The sequence below is a fragment of the Corvus cornix genome, chromosome 5, assembly GCF_000738735.6.
Source record: "Corvus cornix cornix isolate S_Up_H32 chromosome 5, ASM73873v5, whole genome shotgun sequence".
Lineage (NCBI taxonomy): Eukaryota > Metazoa > Chordata > Aves > Passeriformes > Corvidae > Corvus > Corvus cornix.
Genome location: NC_046335.1, coordinates 9,708,385 through 9,732,412, shown reverse-complemented (window position 1 = coordinate 9,732,412; position 24,028 = coordinate 9,708,385). Strand labels below are relative to the sequence as shown.

Below are 24,028 nucleotides of genomic sequence, written 5' to 3'. Positions count from 1 at the left end.
CAGAATCATTACCAGGGGAAGGGGCTTCAGCCCTGCTGGCGGTGGCCCTCGAAACACCCCACACGTTTAATGGGTGATAAACACCAAGTTCCCCCTGGGGCTATCAGTCCCCATGATGGCTTTTCACAGTGACCCACTGGGCCCCCTCAAGTTTCACTGCCAGGAACACCCCGCCGGGGTGCCGGGGGCGGGGGGGCTGCTGAAGGTTGTCAGTGACCGTCCGCACTCCTCAGGACCCAGCAAGGAGCGCTGAGAGGATGGGGCGGGGGCAGTCACCATAGGGCTGCGGGGGACAGGCGCCTCGATGGGGCTGAGGGGGCGGGGTGTGCTGAGGGGGATGGATGCTTCGATGGGACTGTGGGCATGACAGGCTGAGGGAAACGGGCGCCTCGATGGGGCTGGAGGAACTTGGTCTGAACGCGCCGGGTACAGGCGGCGGCGAGTCCCCGGCTCCAGGCACGGCTGACGGGGGCGGAGGCGGCGGGAGCGTCAGCAACCTGCGACCGGGGCGGAAGGAGGTGCTGGGCGGGCTCCGCGTGTGAGGAGAGCCGGGCCGGGTCGGGCCGGGCCTGGGGAGGTAACGGCTCGGGGGCACGGGGAGAGCCGGTGGTAGCCGGGGGGACACGGGGCGCTGGGGCGATGGCGTTCCTCCCCCGCGGAGCCGGCGCCCGCGGCCGTCACGGGTTAACGCTGCTCTCTCGCAGACGAATCCCCCACCTTTCACCCCTTCCCTGTCCAGTCCGTGCTTCTCACTCTCCCGCAGCTGAGGTTCCCGGGTCCGCTGGGACGGGCTGAGGAGCTGCTAGCGTGCAGGAGGCGCGTTACCGTCCTCGGGCTACGGAAGGGGGCTGAGGGGGGCCCCGGCACCGGGGTCAGCTCTGAGCGGGGGCAGGGAGCGACTCCCCAGTGTGCGTGTGCCTGGGCGGTGAGGGGGCTGTGCCTACCCCGGCTGTGCCTACCTCGGCTGCAGCCAGGCTTCAGGAGGGGGAAGGGGGTAGCCTGCGGGAGCTCCCTGTGGGATCTGGTCAGGGGAGAGAGGTGTGTGCGTGGGAACACAGAATCGTGTTAGTTGTTTAGTTTGTGAGGCTGCGAGGGATGGCCTGGGGCGTTGGGTTTAGGTCGCTGCAGCCGTGGCAATCCCACAGAAAAGTCCTGAGCCCGTGGCAGGGCGGCACCGCCTCAGTTTCCCGCCACTGCCATCCCCCCCATCGCCAATTCCCCCCACAGCGTGTGGCAACAGCGGTGCTGCACCAATCCCCTGCGTGTGCTGCTCCGGGAGAAATGTAACAGTGCGGGAGCCTCTGCACTGCCACGGAATGGGAAGTATTTCAAGTGGTTGTCGCTCACTTTGCTCCTTGACAAGGGGTGAGGCAAAGAAACTTCCAAAATTCCTCACAGATGCCAATTTTACCCCAAGTGTATGAATATAATGTGCCAGGTGAGGTCTGAGCCTGAGAGATGTGTCACTTGGGATGTCAGTGTGCATTGACATGGATGGACTTGCTGGACTTGGTGATCTTAAAGGTCCCTTCCAGCCTTGATGATTCTGTGATTCACTTCTGTGACAATTAGCTATGGTAAGTGTAGTGGCTCAAAGGAAGGCAAGGAAGCTGGTAGCCAGTTGGTGTAATCATAGGGAGAGGAGTTCAGTCAGTGTTCCTGCAGGCCTTCTGCAGGAATGTTCTTTTGCACATGGGTGTAAGTGCAGTAAATACTGTGAAAGAAATGGCTTCCATTTGAGGTCCTTTCAAATGACACTTATGAGAGCTGAAAACTGCACTGCATTAATAGTATCTGGAATGAGAACTATAAGTATCATTTATGAAAGATTAAGACGTGAACATAATCATAAGGTGTAAGCTATAAAACACAGCATTTGTTCTATCTCACAAAGTCCTTTATGTATACATTTCTGAATTCATGGGATGCCTTTTTTGCTATTTCACCATATGTCCAGACAAGCCTCTTCTGCCTTGGCATCTGAACACCTTACGCAATAAGCATGTCATAAACTTTGGAAGTTTCGGCCACAAGCACATCTGTTTTATCAACCTCAGTGAGTGCAGTGGAAAAATTACAAATCTAGCTTCTTAACAGCAAATTGAGGTACATGGAGTTCTGGTCAGCAAAACCAGACTACAATTTGAGAACTGAACGTTTTTAATTAAAATGGTGAAGCAGGACCAAATTGTTAAATATTCAGTACAAAAGTACTGCAATTCAGTAATTATTCTGAAACGAAAAGTAACGCTGCTTTTAATTCTGCCAGGGATGATGTACCAAAAATCTGACTTTCAAAGCCTTCTGGCATAGGCTTTAATTTCTAACTTTGGGATCCCTATTACTTCATTAAACAATTCTTGCATGAACTGATCAACCTGTAGCTTAGATAGTCAGCTGCGTTATCTGAAAGGCAACTTCAGGTTTCATTGTAAGCTGCCTTCTGATTTCTAGATTGTCTTCTCAAAGCCATCAAAATTTAATTGTAATTCTCTAAAACAGCCCTGAGACCACGGGGCTGAAGTGATTCAGCTGTTTGCATTAGCTTGCAAATGGTTGTTTACATTTAGCTGTAGCGGAGATCACTTCCCAGACAATTACTTGGCACCCCCAATAGCAAATTAAAGGCCACAATTTTTTTTTTTCCATGTAGTTAGTCAAGTGTATGCATAAATTAATGCCTTTAGCCTATCTCTAAACGTTCATTTGGAAAACTTTCAAGTATACTTTTGTTAGTGTTCCTAATAGCTGGTGATTGAGGTCCAGGCAAGTAGCAGAATGTCTTTGTGTTGTAAATCACCAAGAAATAAGCAAGAAGATGGGAATAGAAGTTACTACTTAATAACATGCTCTGAGTGCTCATGAACTGTAATTGAGCAGGATGCTGAAATTGGTGGTAACCTGCAGTAGCATTGTGGAGCAGACTGAGTAAATAATGATGTATTTCTCGGTTTTTCTTTAAAATGTGCCATAAACCAGGAAAAATACTTGTTATGTTCAAATCTGTGGGATATTTCCATTGATTGTAATTGGATCAAGAGTACAGTGGATGCAGGTCTCTGAACTTCCTGGAGCTCTCTTGCTAACGTCTTATTTGCACAGTGGGGTTTTGTTCTGTATTGGAGAAAATAAAATTACTTGGGTTTATGTCTGTAGGTTCAGCTCCATTGTGGTCCTGTGAAATTATGCTGACATATTTATTCTTCTCTAGGTGACAATCATCAGTCAGCAACAAGACTGTCACAATGAGTTTTGTTGAATACGGAGATACGATAAAGGATGGTGACACAGCTATTGTGTTCTTGGGCCACGAGTCCATGTTTCCTGTGAAAGTCCAGCATGGAACTGTAACACAGACTAAGTATGGCGTCATCAGGCATTCCACAGACCTCATAGGCAAGAAGTATGGCTCCAAAGTGACCTGCAGTAAAGGAGGATGGGTGTTCATTCTTCATCCAACTCCAGAACTGTGGACCATGAATCTCCCGCACAGGACGCAGATTCTGTATTCCACTGACATCTCTCTAATCACCATGATGTTGGAACTGAAGCCAGGCTCCATAGTATGTGAATCAGGTAACAATTACTATGTTGAAATCCTTTATTAGGAACTAACACCAACACTTTCATGAAAAAACAGGATTTTCTTTGTATTTTGCAAAAAGTTGCACTTTTTTTCAACTGTGATACAGTTCTCCCTGCCCACATGTTGAAGAATTCTGTTTCGTGTGCACATGTTACCAGCTTCTGTTTCTTCAAAAATTGATGTTGTCTTGGTGTGCAGCCTCATGTATGGCTATACCTCTGAGCATGTGTTTGGTTAATTCATCTTCTTAGAAGAAATACGTAAACATTTTCATTTCGCTTGTCTAAAACTGTTGTTAAGTACTTAAAAAATATTTTTAAATACATGATTTGAATCAAGATTCCAGCTTTGAATTTGCAGTTTCAGAGAACATAGTTGGGATAATCTGGTGAAAGAGACTCTGGTGATAGGGTGCTGAACTAATAAGAGAAATAAATTGGCAGTATTTATATATATTTGCCATGTAAGTACATGAATTTCATTCTTCTCTTCCCAAGTGTAATCTACTTGTAGCACCACAACCTTATGCAAAATCCCTGATATAATACAATGGATGATGTGTTCACCACAGGGCTGTGTTTTGTTTCTAAACTTGGTTTAATTTATTACACCTTTTGTGATTTTGCTTGATACGGAAGTAAGGAGTGAAATTCAATATAAATGATTTCTTGGTTACATAAAGTTTATAATAATGTCTTCATAACTATTACTACAGGCACTGTGAGGCTTGCTTGATTTGAGTGAATCTCGGTGGTTTGGAGAAATAGGAACTGAGGTAGTTTGCCCTTGTTTTTTCTGGCTGAGCATTTTTATGAAGCAGTTTCATACACTTCTCAAGTCTAGATATGGCAAAGGATCAGTATGACAGGACTGTGATGCACTGTACTTTCTTGCGCTTACCATTTACTGTTCCCACTCATGCATAATTTTGGGCAGCTTTTCAGGCATAATGACCACTTTCCAGCACAACTGAAACACCGCTTATCTCTGCATCCAGTTTCACCCATTAAGAACCAGGCAGTGCGTTGAGCTGCCTGCTGTACAGCAGCACTTGAAGCAGGCAAAGCCCTGTGCAGAAGCCTCTGATACTCTGAAAATGGTTGGGTCCTATGAGTTTGTAGTTTGGTTTGTAGGATGATCAGACATTTTTAGTTTTGTCATGGCAAGTTGCTGTATTCATCAGCTCTTCCCCTCCTGCAATGTTTAGACAGGATGGGAAAAATAAATAACAAATTATTGGGGCGGGGGGGGGGGAATTTTAATTGCTCCATGTCCTGTCTCACTTGGAGTAGTCAAACATACAGAGCTGTACATAAAATATTTTCAATAATGTCAGAGGTGCCTAGAGAGGATGAAAATGTTTAATCTCTTGCTTATCTAAACAGCTAAGAAATGGAAACACTCCATTTCCAAAAATGTTGTGAGTCAAAAGTCGTAGCCACAAACAATCCTTTTTGCCTAATGGGAAACTGTCACCAGGTTCATTTTAATGCCTGTACTATCAATGTATTGCAGCTTCAGCTTTCTAGGCAAAGTGAACAGTTTTACTGCTGTATTTATGCTTGTATTGCTTGCAAGGTTCACTGTCCACAAAGAAAGGAAAGAAGAAAGAGTACTGCAACAAATCCGTCTGGCTAACCTTGAAGCAAGAGAGCTTACTGCAGATTTACTTTGAATTAAAAACTTGACAGGTGTTGACTGGAGCCTCCGGTGTGGTGATGTAGCCTGCTTTGGTGCCATCCTAAATTCGGTGGTATTTGGTGATCCAAAATCATTAGCTCTAAATTAACCTTTTGTGGGCTAGACAGAGCCAGCCCAGTGATGATGAGTAGAATCACGACAGGAAATCTGGTCTAGTAAGACTCTTGAGTCTGCTTCCTGCTGGTGCTGGGTTTAGGTGTATTTTGAGCATTAATTAGCACAGAGGTCTGTCCTTTTTATTATTTGGACTTACATACACAGTTGCTGTACTGACTGGCAAAGCAGGCTCTATAAAAAAAGCTGGGCTCTTTTCCTCTTGTCTTACTAACTCGACTGTGGAAGTGTGTCCTGTATTAGCCTTTGTAAGCAAGCAGAATTTTGAATTAGTCTCCACAACTGTGAGAAGAAATGATTGAAAAAGTAAGATGAAATACCCTCAGTGTCATGTGAAAATGTTGTGAATATAAATGATACTCTGCATGTGATAATAAAAATGGAGTAGAGTAACCAGAAGGCTTGATTTTATATCACTTTAATCATATAGTTTAAATTGATTAGTCATGATTTGTCCTAGAAGATACAAACATATTAATACAATTTTTACTATTTTTAATCCTCTCTAATAAACACATAAAGAACAAGTTTGTCAGCAGTACATGCATAATTAAAATGACCCAGGCATACTCTGTTGAGGAGGCTATGAAGAGACTCTGCATCTGCCTGATGACATGGAGGTGTAGGAATATGATCCTTTTTCTGTCTTCTGCTAATTTCTAATTTATAAAGGTATGTTGAGTTTTAAAACTGTTAGCACTGTTACTAGAGCTAAGATCTTTTTGAAATACTGGTCCCAGCTCTGAGGAATTCCCCACTTGGATACAGTTTTTAACTGCCCCATCTTTCCAGAACTGCTTAAATTCCTGCTATGAGTGGCCCAATAGTATGAAAATTTCATTCTTGTCAGGTAACTCTAATAATCCCATTTGTGTTTATTGCATGTGCAGCAATGCCTAGATAATGGAAAAGGCTAAATCTTTCACTTTTGTGTCACCCCACTCTCCAAATCTAGTCTTGATGTCAACTTCCCAGGCTAGGCTCCCTGTAGGATAATATTTCCATTTGACAGCTGACTTTGAGGAGTTTACATTTATTTTTGATACTACCTGGGAACCAATATGAAACCTTTCAAATATTTTTTCCAAAAAAAAGTCCCTTCTTTCCAGTCCCCACACATCAAAGCTTTTTTACTGTCCTCTCTCCATGGTGAGACATAAGAGTGACTGTCCTAATAGTACAGCATGTGAAACCTCATTTAATCTGATAAATCTCAAAAATATTTTGGCTTTGATGGAGCAGAGTATTTAGACAAAATGTAATTTAGTCAAAAGTACTTTAACCACCATCCCAGTGATCCTTCAGCATTCACAAAATCGGACTCACATGAGCAAAAATGTTAATTGGATTTTTTTGTTTCCCTTCAGCTAAATCCCAAATTAAAAATTGCTAAACCCTATTCATTGCCACACAGCAATGGGTTTCTGAGCTCAGGGACTGGATTTCTGAAGGCTGAGAGCGGTGTTCTGGCTCCTCATGGTTTCTCAGAGAAGGAGTAACAGGAGCTCCCACCCAGCCTTACACTAGAGCTTCTCAAAAACAATTACGAAATTTTCAAACTCACAGCCTGGGTATAGATTTTGTTAAAGAGTACACTCATAAAAAAGTAATGAGGACTTAATGATTAATGGATACTTAATAAATGTTTCAGAGTTTATTGTGGAGTCCCAGCAAGTCAGCCTTATGCTTACGACTCTTCTGAAGTGCTTATAGACTTTTTGACAAATACTGCTCGTGTCTTTACAGTTTTTGTGTCATAAGGACATGTAAATTGTTGGCAGCTTTGTTTTTAGTGTACACTACAGACCAAAGTTTGGAAGTATTAATTTGATTCTGGAATGTGCCCAAACTAATTATGTCTGTGTTTTTTAATGTCTCCCTTATCTACCTCTTCGCAGCTGTTCAGGTTAGAGTGAGAGAAGAATTAGAAAGCCCGTTCCTTGTATAGCACCTCTTGAAGTATTAGAAAGGCCGGCCTCATCAGTACAAATGTCATAAACCACAGTATCCTCTTGCCATACCAAAGCACTGAACTGGTGTTGGGGCCCCCAACAGAGGGGCCAGTAAGAAAGATGGGGGTCTATTGGAGCAAGTCCAGAGGAGGCCATGAAGATGACTGGGGGGCTGGAGCACCTTCCCTATGGAGACAGGCTGAGAGAGCTGGGGTTGTTCAGCCTGGACAAGAGAAGGCTCCAGTGAGCTCATATAGCACCTTCTAGTACCTAAAGGGGCTGCAAGAGAGCTGGGGAGGGGAAATTTTACAAGGGCATGGAGTGATAGGACAAGGGGTAATAGCTTTAAACTGAAAGAGAGTAGATTTAGATTAGATATTAGGAAGAAGCCCATTACTGTGAGGGTGCTGAGGCCCTGGCACAGGTTGCCCAGAGAAGCTGTGAATGCCACATCCCTGGAGGTGGTGTAGCCCAGGCTGGATAGGGTTTTGAGCAACCTGGTCTACTGGAAAGATGTCCCTGCCCCAGGCAGATGGGTTGGAACTAGAAACTCTTTAAGGTGTCCTTCAACCCCAACCATTCTATGAGTCTCTGATGATTCTATGAACCAAACTTCTGACCACATGAGGCATCACTGTAATGTATTCAGAGTTGTGGCTGTCATGCAGCTGGTGAGGAATGCCGTTCATACCCTAAAGCCTTTGTTTCCAGACTTTCTGGACTCAACTTTCATCCTGTAATTTCACCTGACCACGAAGCACACTTTTCACGCAGCTCTGAACCTAACTATGTTCTTAACACTATTATGTCCATTTTGTAGAATATTCCTCCCTAAAAAATTCAGACTTTTGAATCTATAAGAAAAATTTGAATCTCTAAGAAAAAGTTAATTCTTCACATTCTTTTGTAGGCAGTGCTAGCCTTGAAAACCTCCCTACTATCCTTGCCTCAAGTCCTCTGTCTGGTCAGTGAGCAGAGGCCCTCTCTGATCTCCAGCCTGTTGCCTAAAATGCCTGCTTCAGCATGGTGTCATTGACAGATAGGCAGGAGAGAAGCTAATCTTCTGTAAAGGGAACTTCTTGACTGTAAAGTGAACTTCTTGATTAGCTGTTTTCTCTTTCAACCATCACCTCATCTCCTTGAAATTCTCTCCCCCCTCTCTTCTTCCTTCTCTGTCCATGCTCTTCCCGTGTTTTACCTCTGCCACCATGATTCGTGCCCTTGACTATCTTCCCAGTAAGATATTTGGGTTAATTTCCATCAAATTCTTAATATCTTTTCATATATTCATTACAATTCATTATACAAACTTGTCATGTACAGCGAGCAGTCTTCATCTGTTCAGTGTTTCCTGACAGATTTTAGCTGTGGAGTTGTTAGCTCTTTCTCAAGATTAATTTTCCCTTGGTTTTGAGGCTCCTTCCGTTCTCATGGCTGACTCATGACCTATCTTACTATTTGCTAGGGCTAAGTGGCGTAGCTAGGAGACAAATAGAGCAACACTGTGATTGTTTTGTTGTATTTACTCATTTCAGAATATCTTAGGTAGCCAAATTTTGCATCAGAAGCTTAAGTTCTACTAAAATGTTACTAGATATTTTAGAAACCCAGTATTAAATAACACTTTGCATACTTTTCTTTTTTCCCGTTTGCAAGCAATATGAGCCTTTTTATGCACTTAAGAGCTTATTCAGCTTTATTCCAAAATGCTTTTGCTTACATACAGTTGTAAACATCTATAGATCCTAAATGACAATTTGTAGCTCTTTTTTTAAAAAGAAGCACTATGATGAGAAATTTCTAGGGAAGACAAGCTAAGCGATAGCCTGCAAAGAGAAAACATAGTGGAACACAGAATCAGGTCACTTATATTTATGGCATGGGTAGGATTCCAGGAGATTAGACAAATATTCTTTGCAATAAGGAAACCAGACTAAACAGAAAACAGTGTAAAATGTGCCATGTATTCTATATCAGTTAAGTGCTATGCACGATGCTGTGGTGATGCTCAGTCTTGGCAGTATTCTATGCTGAAAGAACATGCTTTATTTTTGAACAGCTCAGATGTTGTCCACTGCTACTTTGAGAAGGTGAGAAATTATTTTAACGTGGACATTGCCTCAGGATGGCTGAAGTATGTGGAGGCTTCTCTGTGGAAAACCTGTCACTTGAATAAGCAGAGGGTGAGAAGAACAGATCTGTTGGAGGTCAGGGCAGTCGAGAAGTTTGTCTGATCAATACTTTCTTGTCTGCAAATCAGAAGGAAATATCAGTAGGTGCTGATCTAAAGTGTTTCAATAGGTGTCCACTTGTTAGGACTGAAATCCTAAAACTGCAGTATTCTCTTTGTTTTGGGAGAGGAGCAGAAACACTCTCCTATTGAGAAGGAGAATGTCATGTGCTTGAGCCCAAGAAGAAGGAAAGGATACTGCATCTGTGCAGGGCCATTAGCTACGTAAATCCTGTGGGTTTAACACAGGAGCTTAATTCCTGCCTTTGGACTGAAGTGGAGCCCATTCCTAGTTTACTCTGGGCTGCCCCTGCACAGTGCTGCCTCCTCAGATGTTGAGCTTTGTGTGGCATATTGGGGCCCCTGCGGTGTCTCATTAAATGTCTGCAATGCAGATGTCTGCTTTTTGACTAAGATGTTTGAGATCACAGAACAGTCAATGTGAAAGAGCATCACATTTTCCAAGTGAAAATTAGCAATGACGTAAGTGCTCACCTAGGTGAGCTCTATAGGAGCAGCTGTGCTGTTGTCTTCAGTACAGTTTGAATTGTTGTTGTTTTACCTCTCTTCTGCAGAGTCCATTCATGATTAATGTGCAATAGGTAAGTGGGCATTATCCTGTGGTAGAGAGCAAACAGTTTCTAAGGCTATTTATAGTGCAGGTTGTCAGAAAGGGAGCATCCTGGTGTAAAAATTATAAATTGGTTGTTCTAGTTGTCTTACCTTCTGCTTTCTAGGTCATATCAGGAACACAGGCATTTCACTGCACCTCTATGAGAATGAAAATCTGCTGATGTTCTTCCAGTTCTTGTCTTGGCTCTTCTGATGCAAAACAGTAATTTTTGAGTATCCAGTTTTTTGTTTCATTTGTATACAGGTAATTCAGGTATGCTATTTCTGGTTTGGTAGCATTCTAGTACATGTCTGTAGTGGTGTTCCTCATGTTTTGCTGCTGTCCTGACTGATTCTGTATCATGCTAAGGATACCTTTCAATTCCCAAGGAAACCTGTACCTGACTAGAACTTAGTCCAAACTGGTGCCTCAGACTCTTTGAGTCCTATTTTGCTTTTTTTCAGTAGTGATTTTGAAATAAGGACAAAGAGAAATTGAGAAGGTGGCAGGAGGACAGAAATGTTGAATGTTGCAGATTTGCAGGGAAGAAGGTGAATAAAAACATTAATTTCCCCTTTTACAATATCACAAAAACATAGGGTTGAACCCCCTGCCTTGGGTAGACAGTGCTGATTGGGCTTTAGGGCTTGTGGCAGGTATGGACTCATGCCAGACTCTCAAATTAATGGATCACATCGAATGTGCTGATCTATTGGGCACATGAAAGTTAAGGGTCATCATCATGTCACAGGTTCAGAATATGTTTTTAAAGAGAGACTTTACAATGGTGGGTGATTCATAACCATCTTGTTCCTTGTTTCCTGCAGTTTTGAGAGTGTTGTTACAGAGGCAGCATCTTCAGAAATACTCCCGTTAATAATAATAATAATAATGTGATAGAATTTGATATGTTAAAATGTGATACATGTGTATTGTTCTCATGTTTGTGGTAGTCAGTCAACAATAAATACTTCCTGGCAACCTTGTTTAACAAAAGCTCTGTCTGTAATACGCCTGCAAGTGGTGACTCCCAACATCCTGGTTTTAGTTCAGGGTTTGGCTTGGAGTGTTTGTGAATAAAAGAAGAGTATCAGAAAAGAAGCCAAAAAACTTAATGGGTTTTCCTATGGAGGAGACAAATGGTATCTTCTGTGGTATTTTCAAGAGCAGAATTAAAAGGAAAGTGATTAAAAATGTAAAAGAATATGAACAAGGAAACTGGATACATGTGCAAGCTGCCTTCCTCTTCTGCTTACAGCCCAGCTGTGCTGACAGGCCTCCTGTTCACTCCTTTAGATCAGCAGAGAGAAATGTTCAGCACTACGCATTTGAGAGGTTAGAACAATTAAATTCTCTCATTTTACAATAGTTCTCAGTTGTGTAATCCTCTCTTTTGGCATGAAATGTAAAAGCAGAGTTTCAGTCTTCAGCATCCTGTGAGTAATAGCTCCCTGCTTTTTGTCATTAAAAACATATGAATGGACTAATTCTTTGCTATGCAGATATATCATTGAATTTTCACAACCACGTGGCTGCTGTGCTACCATTAGTCCTTTGACCAGGGAAAAGTTCATGTTGACACTTCAGTCCTACAAGTGCCATGACAGGGTAATTTTTGATGTATGCACATGTAGGTGTGTTTTGCTTTTTCTTTGTTTTATTTTAATACTACCTTGAATACCTGTATTTTCACTTTACTAAATACATATGTGTAAAAGTTTCTCTCTTCTCTTGGACCTCTCTGAAGCCAGTGCTAAAATCTGTAGGTCCCCCCCCACCTCTAATCTGCCCTGCTGAAGCTGCAGGGGGGTGCCAGGTTGCCCGCTGGGTCAGAGCCCTCTCAGAGGGAAGCAGAGGAGCAGTGCTGATTCCACAGGACAGCCGCTTGATCCGGTGGCAAACATGGGCCTGAGCTCTGTTTACAGTCTGAATGTCTCCCCTTTCAGAGATGTCAGATTAAATACAGTGCCATAACAGTGTTCCTCCCATTAATGTGACTAGAGGGCAAGAACCTGGGATCTGCCAGTGAACTTGGACTTCCTGTATGATTATGGAAAGGACTGTGCCAATTAAGCGGCTGTGACAGCCCCTGTGCCCCCTAATTAATTTCCTTGCTACTTGTTTCTGAGCTGCTGTACTTCAGATTCTGTCCTTTGTAAGTTCTTCAATATTTATGTTAGCTGAAAGAACTTGCCTCAGGCTGAACAGTTATTGAAAATAGCTAGAAATTGATTTTATTTCTACAGGAGAAATGTGTTCCAAGCACAGAATTATGAATCAATAAACAGATAATTTGGGGTTGCTGTGGAATTTTGAATTTGGGGGGTTACTCTGTTAAATGCCACTTGAGTGAGTAATTTGCAATGGGAATTGGTATATGGGTGTTTTCTTCAGTGAAAATGTTCATTATTAGTCATTCATCTATTTGATATGCCAGCGGATCATTTAAAGTAAGTTTCCTAAATTATCAAACTAAAACAAGGAAAAAAAATCTTTGTCTTGTTAGTCCCTGTTTGTATGTGGTAATTGTAGTTACTTACAATTTTGTGGTATATTTTGTTAGACTAAGTTAAGCTTGTGTAGGTGTGTATGTGTGTAAGTGACCTGTGAAAGCAGGTGCTTGATCAGTGTGGCTGCAAGGAGCCAAGAGGCCTTAGTTTTGGGTAATTCCAGTGGGAGTTGAGGATGTCTCTTAAGAGATCTGTGCAAAGCAAACTGTATACTGACAGCCATTTATTTGCATGGATATTAATAGGATTTTCAAGCACGGACCCTTGCCAACATCTTTTCTTTGTTTAGTGAAGTATAAGGTTTTGAAAATCCGTTAAAATTTGCCTTAATCTCTTTTCACCCCAGAAGAGTCTGACACTTCAAAAAAAACCTCTCCAGTTAATTTCCCTGAATTTTTCCTGTTGCATTTACTTCCTCATGTTCTCTAGAGGCAGTTGTTACAGCTATAGCTGACCCTTGGCATTAGTTTCCTACTCCGGGGAGATAGGACAGATCCTGGGTTTGCCAGATTTTTTCATGAATGCTTTGAGGACTCAGAAGACTGTTTCCTAGGTCACCTAGTCCCTCTCTCCTTGTGAAGGAGGGACTGTTCTCTTTCAGGAGCTGAACCAGTGGTTTGTGCTCATTTGAATTTTGAACAAGTGTTCCAAGCAGGAAGACTAATGGAGAAGACTTTTGTTCTGGTGTTTGGCACTGACAAACTCAATTTCATGAGCTGTTTGTCTTTTCTAGGTACAGGCAGTGGGTCCCTCTCCCATGCTCTCATCCGGACAGTGGCTCCCACTGGGCACCTGTACACAGTGGAGTTCCACCAACAAAGGGCCGAGAAGGCGCGGGAGGAGTTTCGGGAGCATGGGGTGGAGCACCTGGTCACTGTGACCAACCAGGATGTCTGCAAAAATGGCTTTGGGGTCTCAAACGTTGCAGATGCTGTGTTCCTAGATATTCCATCTCCATGGGACGCCATAGGACATGCAAAGTCAGCATTAAAAGCTGAAGGTAACTGCGTTTTTCTCTTTCTGTTCAGGAAGCACTGTGCACACATCTCTGCCTTTGAGCCATACGCTAGATGTGCTCCCTTCTTTTGTGTGATCACTGTTCTCAATGTCAGTCTCTAGGCATTTCTAAGGCTGTAAAACCTTCAAAAGGCATCTTCAATTTACAGTGGAAAATTTGAAAGGAGAAGAACAATTTTTTCCTACAGGCCCATGTGAGCTGCTACAATTAGCATGGGCAGTTTATAAAAACTCCTTTGAACCTTTGTCAAGTTCCATAGTGGTAAATACCACTGCATTTTGGTAGATCTGAGGTGTGTGGGAAGCAGAAGTAACAATAAATGCTGAAAGCAAATTTCTTTGGCAATTCAGTGGAAAGGTGTTTGTATAAAAGGTGTTCAGCCTCAGTTCATATCCATCATTGCAGATTTGTACCTATTTAACAGAGCACCCCAGTGGTAATGTTAAAAAAATGTGGTTACACTTAAATATGCTTGCTAGTTTATGTCCTAAATCTTTGTGGTTGGAGCTAGTGAGAAGTTTGCCATTGGATGCAGTGGGAATGGAACATAAAGGATATTCTATTTTATGCCAGTTACTCTGGGATTGTGACAGCAAGTGAGAACTGCTGTTGAGGTTTTGCACAGATTCCATCACTTTATTATACATCTTTTCCCCATTGGAAAATAAGCTTCAGTGAATAAATAATTCTTTTATCCTGGAATAAGTTTTCCTCTAATTAATGTCATAATAGTATGGATCTGAAATAACTTTTGCCAAATTGCTTCCATCTACAAAAGTGACTTTTCTAATCAAGAAAGCATGGTGTGCTGAACAGTGCCCATGCAGGGACATGAGTTTAAAAAAACTCAATTACATGCTAAGGCCCAGTTCTTTGTTAAAATATATAATCACAGGCTGGACTTCAAGTGAATCACTAAGTCTTCTTGAAATCACAGGATTTAAGCTTGTTCTTTAAGGTCACTGAATGTGCACTGCCTTGCTGAGTCAGGACCAGCCCCGCTGTTAGGCTACCTCAGCTACTACTGAAAATTTTCTAGAAAGCTTTGTGATACCCACATAACACACTTTCTTTAAAAAGTGAATAAATAGAGTGAGCCTTGTTAGCACTCTGTACCTGCAGTGGTTACAGCTCAATTTGTAGCAGCTTTCCAGTGTGTCCTAAGGGGGGAAAAAAATCACTGCACTGTACGATGCCCTTCCCATGCTCAAATTATCTAATCTAGTGAGCACAACACTCAGCTGACTTCCCAGCTTAGAAGGCGCTGCATTGCGCAGTCCAATTTGAATTATTTAAGTGGTGCATGCTTAGAATACTAAGCAGAGCTGCTTGAACAGTTCCAAGTTTTGAATCCTCGTCTCACTCGAGCATTTGAAATCCTAGAAAATGTATTATAGTCCCAAACTGGCCATACCATCTGGCTATACTTTTCTGTGCTATGCTACAAGGTTACATCTGCTTAGGCAGTATAAATAAGACTTCAAAATCCCACATTTCTGTGTTTGTGAAGTGGCGTCATTCACTTTATGAACCACTCAAAAGGCAAAGTTGCTGATCCTTGCTGCAGTTTTTGCTGCAAACAGCCTCCCATGTCTGAGGTCTAGTCCGGGTCTAAGGCTCCTCTCTTGGCCAACTTGGTACCTGACTAACTGGGGGCATTTTTTTAAGTTTTGCTATTTTGCATTTAAACAAAAACTGTTTTTCATATAAAATATAATTGATTGTAGTAGTAATATGTACAAACTTACACACTTTCCTGTTTTATTCATGTGGGTAGTTTTGTTATGGTTTTTTTACAGCTGTTAAATCTAAAATATGACAGAAGGTTATCTGTAACTGCTTGCCTTTCCCTACCACAGGCAGATAATTTAACAGTGCTCCTTTGTTTTGTTTTGACAGAGTTAAAGCTCTTCTGCAGTACAGCTTGTGTACATTCTGCTGTTATTCAACCCCTTTCCGAGGGCTGAGGGTTCCTGTAGTGAAAAAGCATCACTGCAGGACATGAGTCGTTCACTCTTTTCTGTCCACACCCTCTCAGATCTGGATAGGGTCACATGTGAACCGTTCACACTGTGGGTTTTGTTGTGATGTGCTCTGCAAATATCACAGCCAGCAAATATAATGCCACATTGTGGTAATTTAGTCCCTGAAGTCTTAAGGTATTTTGAATTAAATCAGAACTAAGCAAATTCAATACATAGTGTTAGGTACTCTCTTCCTTTAAACCACAATACTAGTGATAGAGAGTTCAGCTGAGACAGTATGGGAGAGTTTTCAACCTTAACAAAACCTTATCAGATCAGTGTTTTCTCTCCTGCTTTAGCTCAAGGTCCTGAATAGTTGCAGCTCCTCGTAGGCTGGGTGCTAATGATCCTCTTTACAGAGTACAATTATCACTCAAGTTATGCCTTGCAGTATGCTGTAAATACACTACTTACAGCAGCTTGGCCTCCCATTTAAAGCACTGCCAACCTCTGAAGAGCTGAAAGAATAAAATGGCACAGTAGGTTTGTGACTAGAAGGTTCTTGTTCTCTGGTGATGCTCTCTGCCTACGTTCAGGTTTGCATCTCAGCTGCATCCTTTTGTGCTGATGTCACCAGTCACAGTTCCAGCAGAAACGCTGCTTGAAGGATCTCTGAGGCACTGCTGCACTGCAGAACTTCCTTTCATTTCCAGACCTGCACTGTTTTTCTTCTGCAGCATCTGCTGATTAATGCTTTTCTGTAGTCATAGCTGCTGTTCCCAATATCTGACCTTGGTAGTTTTTGCAAAGTTGATGTTAACCCCTTCTGGCTAAATTTTTAAACATTAAGAAAATGAAAAAATTGTGAGGTAACAAAAATATCCTCAATATTCTACCATTCTTAAATGCCCTGAAACTTTTGACTCACAGTCATCTCACAGCTGAATACTGTAGTGCTTTGAATATAATTCTGCACCCACCTACTCTACTCTCATAAATACTGTCTATTTCTTCCAAAGCTGTGGAAGATGAGGGAGAAACCCACTGGTACAATAATTTTCATACAGATTTTAAATTTTCAGGTAGGGGGATGGAAAATTACAGCCATATATTAGGTTGGATTAGCCTCTTGCATTTTAAGTTGCTCCTTGTGGTGTTTAACACTCTGAGTCACAAAATTATTAAAACCACCTCTCTTTTACTTCCTTTCTTTCTTTAAAGATTTTACTCTTAAATTCAGATTTTCCATTCCCTCTTGAGCATTATAAAGCCCCTAGATAATGAGTTTGTCGAATTTTGATCCTTTAAATAACACCTGAGTCAGGTAATACGGTGCTGTCACTTCTCCCCCCAAAACTCTGCAGGTAAAGTTCGCTTTGAACATCTCCCTCTTTGGGCTTCTGCAATTCCATGTCCATGTAGGAAGTCCCACTGGCTATTTTTCTTGAGCTTCAGAGGTTATTCATGGTCCTATTTTTAAACCACTGAGGTGTGGCTTTGAGGAGCAAATCCCTGGCCACAGCTCTCACCTGTGTGGTATCTGGGTAGGGTTTAATCCCACTGAGAGCACCTAGAGTGACATCAAGGCTGATGTTTTTCAGGCTTGGGCTGCCTCAGGAACACACAGGGAATGTGTTGGGGCAGGAAGGGGAGCCTGACAGTCTAGCATGCTGTCATTCTCCACCCGTGAGAGTGGTACTCCAGTTGGTGGGAACATTTCTTGTGTCCCCAAGATATTGTTTTGGAATAAATGGATGAAGCAATAAATGCTTCCTAAAATGTCAGCACCAGCCTTTGCTAGTGTAGCACATGCTTTGATTTGAAGGAGAATTAACTCAAAGTGAGGTTAAAGATCCACAAACTAAAAATTGAAGCATATCCCCTCAACATTGAGAGGCCATCTGGTCTAGTGCAGAGCTGTCCCCCTGGGATCTAGGACCAGGTGCTAACGCACAAAGTAGCTTCATCTGTTTGCCAAGCAGTGGCTGTTTGCTGAGCCAGCCCCAGTTGTTGAATCTCGTGTGAGGGCATTGCCCTAGCTTGGGTCTGTCAGGTGCACACAATGGGCCTGGCCTGAAGTACAAGTGATTCTTTCACTTTTAGAGAGTCAAGCAGAAGGATTCCTGTATCAAAATCCTTGCTGTGGAATGCCAGCCAAAGCTACTGGGTTTTACAGAGTTTGAAGGAAGTCGTTCGAGATGAAAGGATCCTTAAAGAAAGGATCCTTAAAGTTGTTAGGTTTTCTTCCCCGCTATGGAGCCAACTGATTTTTTAATTTCCTTGTTACATGCTTTTACCAGCCTATAATAATGAGCAGGAATAAATTCCTTTTGAATGATGCACCTACAAGTGCAGAGGTTAAGGTCACATTTGCAGAAAATCACATCAAGCTCCTATTAATGAGCTGGCAAGTGATTTGGAGAAAATTCTCTTTTCTGAATCAAGAAACATCCTTTAATTTCTTCCAACAGCCAAATCCTCTAATTTCACTTGTCAGGGAAGCTACATCAAATCGCCCACGAGCACACACACTTAAAGGACATTCTGTCCCCTTTTGCAGAGACAGTATTTTTAGTGTCCTACTAGCACAGAGTAAATGCCACAGTGATGCTGCTCAGTGACTCTCCTGCCTCACCCCTACACAAAGATAATGCCTGTGTGGTTTTTTTTTTCTTCCTTGAGATCTTTGTAACGTAATCTTCCAGTTACGACAATGCAGTGAAGGCACAAAACCTAAGCTGTGTTCTTTTGCCAGAGGTAAAAATGCTGTTCTGTATTCTTTTTGTCACAGAATCATTCTAAAATTACTGGCCCTTTTCCCTAAAACTTAATGGTGCTGCGCTACATGTGTTCTTTTTGCATCTTCTGAATAATACTGGGATGATGAAAGAACCTGTCAGAGCACTTGTGACACGTACAATAACCTACACAAGTGAGAGCACATTTCTTGGACATGTTTTCTATATCATTGGAGTTCTTGTCAATTTGGTGGCACTGAGATTTTCCACACTTGAAAGCTAATGCTCTTACTGGCTAAATAGAGCTGGTAGAGATGTTAGTCCTTGCTCAGACAAACCAGAAACAAAATTGTTTGTTGGAGTTGCACAGGAACTTTCTGGCAATTTCGGAGGCACTGGCCTCTTGTAGAGATGCAACGGTGTGTCCCTCAATTACCAATTAGATACAGGCTGTTGAAATGTGCAGTGCTATATGGATGAAAATCTTCTATTTCCTCCTTCCCTTAAGCTCGCTTTTCTAATCATTCCAGTCTGAATTGTACTTCCATTTTCATATCCTCTCGACTCTGTTGCTGGTTACAATGACTGCCAGGACTATGTGGGCTTGTTCCAGGCTATGGATTCAGGATATTTAACCTCTCCATTGAATGCTTCAAACTAACTCCCTGTAAAATTGAAGGTAGCAAGAAGCTTAAGTCTTTCATAGAGTCTCATTATTCTCTTCTCCTCAACTGTAGCACTTGTCAGATGCATTATACATGAATAAACACATTTTTAGACAGCTCTTCAGATCAAAAAGCTCACACAGCTTCCCAATGTGAACAGGATTAATCTCTCATAATTACTATATCAATTTATGATGACACACAGATCTCATTAACCAAATATAGGAACGGTAGCTTTCCTAAAAGGAGAGCTCTGAGAAATCACAAACCCAATTTGTACAAAAAAGTTTCCATTCAGATGTTTTCACTGCTCTCTAGTCTAGTCCACCGCTTTGTGATCCACAAACAGAGCAAAGTGCCCTAGCAAGGAGAGGAGAGGGAGGGAGTTCAGGTCTTTTCTTCATTCACTAAGGAATCCTTGGCATGGCAAGACAAAGTAATGCATATTCAAGTCCTTTAAGCCCTAAAAGCCTCTTGGTGTCTAAAGGACAAGAGGGCTCTCAAAGAATTTGAGAACTGTGAATGCTGAAATTTAGATTCATATCTGTTTGGCGATTGTGACAGAAGGGGTGTTGCCTAGCTGGTAGTCCAGCTGGGTACAGAGGGCAGTCCACAGTGTGCGGAATTCAGAAGCATCTGCTCTGTTAAAGATGACAGTGTCTCTGCTCCTGGGACAGATGAGCATGTCCTTCTGAGTGCTGGTTTTCTACTCTTTTTTTTGCTGGTCTAAACACACCATAGGAATTGAAACTTCCCAAATGTTTCTATTTTAGACAGCCTCTTACAGTCTGGAACTGCAATTTCATTTTTGCCTTCCAACGTTTTGCTAATTGTAGCTTTCCAATCTTCTCTCCTAATATCTGCTTAATCAAATAATTCCAGCCTGTAATGCAAGTCAGATCTGCCTGCCCGATGGTGTGTACAGAAAGAAGCAGAGGGGACCCCTCTCCCACTTGTTAGGATCTCTAAGAACAGATGCTTGATGGATTTGCTTCTAAGCCCTTCGTAGGTATATTTATTTGGGAGGGATGTATAAAAATAATGAGAACAATAGGCATGAAAGGGGGAAAAAACAAAATTGGCAGATCTACTAAAACCCATTGGATGGTCTCACTTAGATGTAATACCAGCAGTTCACTGTTTTCTCTTCTTTCACACCTGAGAAGCTTCCAGCAGTACAGGAAGTAAAGTAACATTATTTTTTGTGCTTCCCCTCTGGATATTTGCTACTGCAAGCAAGAGCTTTCTTCCTACCAAATGACTTGAAAGCCTGTTTTCTGTAACCCTACTTCCCCCAGCAGTTGTGAGGAGGCAGCCTGATAAATCTTCACCAAGTTTGGTGTTGACGAGCTGTGCTCAGCTGACCAGCCCGAGGCAAGAGGGAGGGTGCTCTGCCTTTAATTGAAGGCTTGACAAGAACCGTAGGTGGCTTTGCAGCTTGTATGGCAACAGCTGTGTGCAGGCTTTGAGTTTCTGACTGTAAATCCAGAGCATGTGAATTCAAAAGCCTAAACATATCTTCAAACCCTTAGAGTCAGAATAAATAAGAACAGACGTACTGTAAATGTAAATATATATTGCTTTTTTATGGCAATATAAAACATCAAAACCAAAAAGCCTGAATGAAGTAGTAGTAAGTCTCTGGTCTCTCGGCAGATTCTTGCTTTGCAGACAAAGAGTTATTGTAAACTGACATTTAGTTAAGTCAGACATTTGTTCAGTATCCTACACAATAAGAATATAAATTCTTTCTTTATAACATGTGTGCATCATAGTAGCTTTCTAATTATGTAACAGATTTTTTTTCCTGAGCTCTTCTGTTTTACATCTACAAGCATGGTAGAAGTGTGTAGTGCTTTGGCCAGAAAAGATTAGCTGTCTGATTCCGGAACATTTTGGTAGTGCTGGCCATCCTGATGAACATACAAATCTAATTTCATGGGAGTTAATAGACTGGCTGTGCAATTAAATCAGCATCAACACACTTGGTTCATAAAGACACATACCAGCATTAATTTTGCAGGTGATTATTAGATTTGGGCTTTAATTGTCACTCCAGGGAATTACTTGTCCGGGGTACTTTGTTCTGAAGATTCATGATAAGAACCCCTTGGTGCAGAGACTTTATTTGAGGACTAAAATTAAATCCCACTTAGTGTATGGTAGATTAATAGTTGTGGAAAGTGTTCTTCCCGAGGCAGTACCCAGCACATCATTGCTGCACAGTAACTAGAGTGCTACAGTGACGCGTTCAGACCTGATGCTTTCTTTTTTTAGAGATCTGACTTTAGAAACGAAAAAGGAAAGAAAGGGGAGTTTGAGATAAAGCAGGCTTCGTGTAGTCCCAGCATTGCCTCTGTTTTTAGCAGGATGCTTTGCTCTGACTTGTACGGGTTCTTTAACTACTTAGATGAACTGGTGTTGGAGGGTTTGACTGGATGAGCCCAGGAGAGGACTGAGAAGGAATGTAAATCAGGTCAGCAGGCATTTTCGTCTCATTGTAATAAGTGAAACAATAGCTGAAGCTGCATTGCCCAGTGTTTCTTCCTCCTGCACAAAAGCTTTTCAGGAAGGGCAGTTGCCTTGGGGGACACTGTGTCCTGGGTGAAAGCACATGCCCTGGCTTTATGGCAGACAGTGTCCTTATAATTCTTTGATCTGATTTGGCTGTGGCTTTTCAGAGTAAATCTGAATCATTCTATTCTCAGCTGTTAAGGTGACATTGCATCACTTAGAAAGGTGTAGGGGGCCTATTAATACTCCGTATTCAGAATCAAAAATCAGAACTGTGCACAGACAAGGAGACAAGTGTTAGTTTATCACTTAAAAGTCCTGTCCTAGAGTTTTACAGCATTTACTGTAAGCCTGCATGATGTGATAGCCAGTAAACTTCAGTGCTCAGGAGACATGCTAGTCAGCTTGATTAAAAGGGTAAAGCCTTAACAGCACTCCATCTATGGCCTGGAGAGATCCCTTTATTCTGTCCATGCATACCATCATCCTCAGCTAAACACAGCCCCTTTTGTCAGGGGCGTGTGCAGGCACGCTGGGGCTCTAGCCCTGTGCAGTGTGTAAAGAATGTCTTCTGGCTTTGTGTACGTGCCAACTGCAGTTTGGTGCCTCAGTCCAGAACACTGGAGAATGATTCCAAAAGAGCCACTGCTCTAAAGGGATCAACTTTAACAGTTTAACTGTGAACAAATGTCGAGGGCAGCATTGGATGTGGAAGATGAATGAAGTTGCTGTTGTTGTTTTTAAAGGGTCTGAAGCATCCTGTAGAGTTGTCCGTGTTTGATTTTGTGCTGACGCTTTAAACCAACAAAGTTGCCTTATGAAGATTTTCTTGAAGAATGTTTTCACTTTGTATAATAATAATTCTATGGGCATCTGGGAGAATTTGAAAAAAAGATGAAAATTGCTTCATTTCAGCTTTTGCCCTCTTTTCCACTACCTGTCTTATTTTGCAGGTGGCCGCATCTGCTCTTTCTCCCCCTGCATTGAACAAGTTCAAAGAACCTGCCTAGCAATGGAAGAATATGGTTTTACAGAAATTAACACCTTGGAAATTCTGCTCCGAGTGTACAATGTAAGGACAATTAGCTTGCAAATCCCTGACCTTGGAAAAGCAGCTGAGGATAATTCTAGCACAGGCTTTGACAGCAGCAACCCATCACACCAAGGTAGCCCGTGTGCTAATCTGCAGCAAGGGACTGTGCAGTTCAAGAGTGGCGTGCCACTGAGGGAGGTGGTTGGGCACACTGGGTACCTGACCTTCGCCACCAAGAGCCTGGTGTAGTGCATGCCCAGTTTGTGCAGTCTGGAGTGGGTTTTTGTGTGCATTCTGTTTTCATGGCTCTTTTTTGTATGGCATCCAAAGTTTTACTTGTCAGGGAATTCCATATATAGTCAGATTTGGTTGGAATATGCTTTGTTTAAATAGCACACAAGCATTAAGCAGAGCAGCATCAAGGGAATGTTGAAACTCTGGAATGGTGCTCCACTTGCTGTCAGAAAGAAGATAAATTAATAGCGAATGGCCACTCACTGGAATGCGCAGAATTAAGATTTCTCACAAGAGAGCAAAACAAACAACAGACAATTTACAAAGAGTTGGATTTTCCCCTCCTTTTTTTTCTGAATTACTTTCCCGGGTTTATGTTTTTATTTTTTCCTAGCACCACTGGACACTATTTTTAAAATTTCTCTAGTGTCTATGTTGCTCTTAAGAATGTGAAAGTGCCTACTTCCTCCATTTTAGATAAGAAAGTTCCAAGATTATAGGGTTCCCAGCACAACTGTTCACAGAATCAGTGTTTTCTTGGAATAGTGTTCCAGTGGATTATTGGCAGCGCTCAGGAACGCAACCTCTTACTCATTCCAGGCTGGCATCTGCAAATCATTTTGACTACACAGAGGTCAAAGAAGTGTGGTAATCGTTGAATTTAATTTACATTGGTATATTGTGCTCATCAGTTTGTAGCAAAATTTGAACCTGGATCCATACAGTCATGTTCTAATGGAACAACCACTTGCATAGTTGATGAATCCACTGTGAAAATTAACTGAACAGCTGGCTAATATTATCTGAACACCTCTTTGTAAGTGGTGTGGATGAGGTTCCAGTTATTTGGTGGTTTATTTCCATTATGGTGTATTGTTTTCCTGCAGCTGAATGACAGAAAGATTGCTTTTGGCAGGATTTCTGTCTCCAAATTACATCAATAATGCAAACTTAGTAAAATCCTCAACCAGCCTTATTAATTAAGTTTTCAGATCATTTACTCTTTGGTCTTCTATACAGAGGTGGGGGGTGTGATGAACTGTTTGAATGCTGGATTACATTTTGTATTTATAGATTAAAATAATTATGCAAATTTATTAAGTTCCTCCTTTTTTTCTTTTTTCCTTATTTAGTAAGTTCACAAATATTTCTCTTC

At 41.9% G+C, this 24,028-nt stretch overlaps 1 protein-coding gene across 2 annotated transcripts; it reads left to right on the top strand.

Moving 5' to 3' along the window:
• Nucleotides 1–354: 354 nt before the first annotated feature.
• TRMT61A (tRNA methyltransferase 61A) lies at nucleotides 355–23,969 on the top strand. Of its 2 annotated transcripts, none has more exons than XM_010395528.4 (4): nucleotides 355–518; nucleotides 3,212–3,576; nucleotides 13,440–13,706; nucleotides 22,559–23,969. In XM_010395528.4, exons 2-4 carry the CDS (start codon nucleotides 3,246–3,248, stop codon nucleotides 22,885–22,887), a joined length of 927 nt encoding a protein of 308 aa, XP_010393830.1. In that variant the 5' UTR covers nucleotides 355–518; nucleotides 3,212–3,245; the 3' UTR covers nucleotides 22,888–23,969. The 2 variants fall into 2 exon arrangements, with proteins under 2 accessions (XP_010393830.1, XP_010393823.1); XM_010395521.4 differs by having other exon boundaries at nucleotides 355–577.
• Nucleotides 23,970–24,028: the final 59 nt, after the last annotated feature.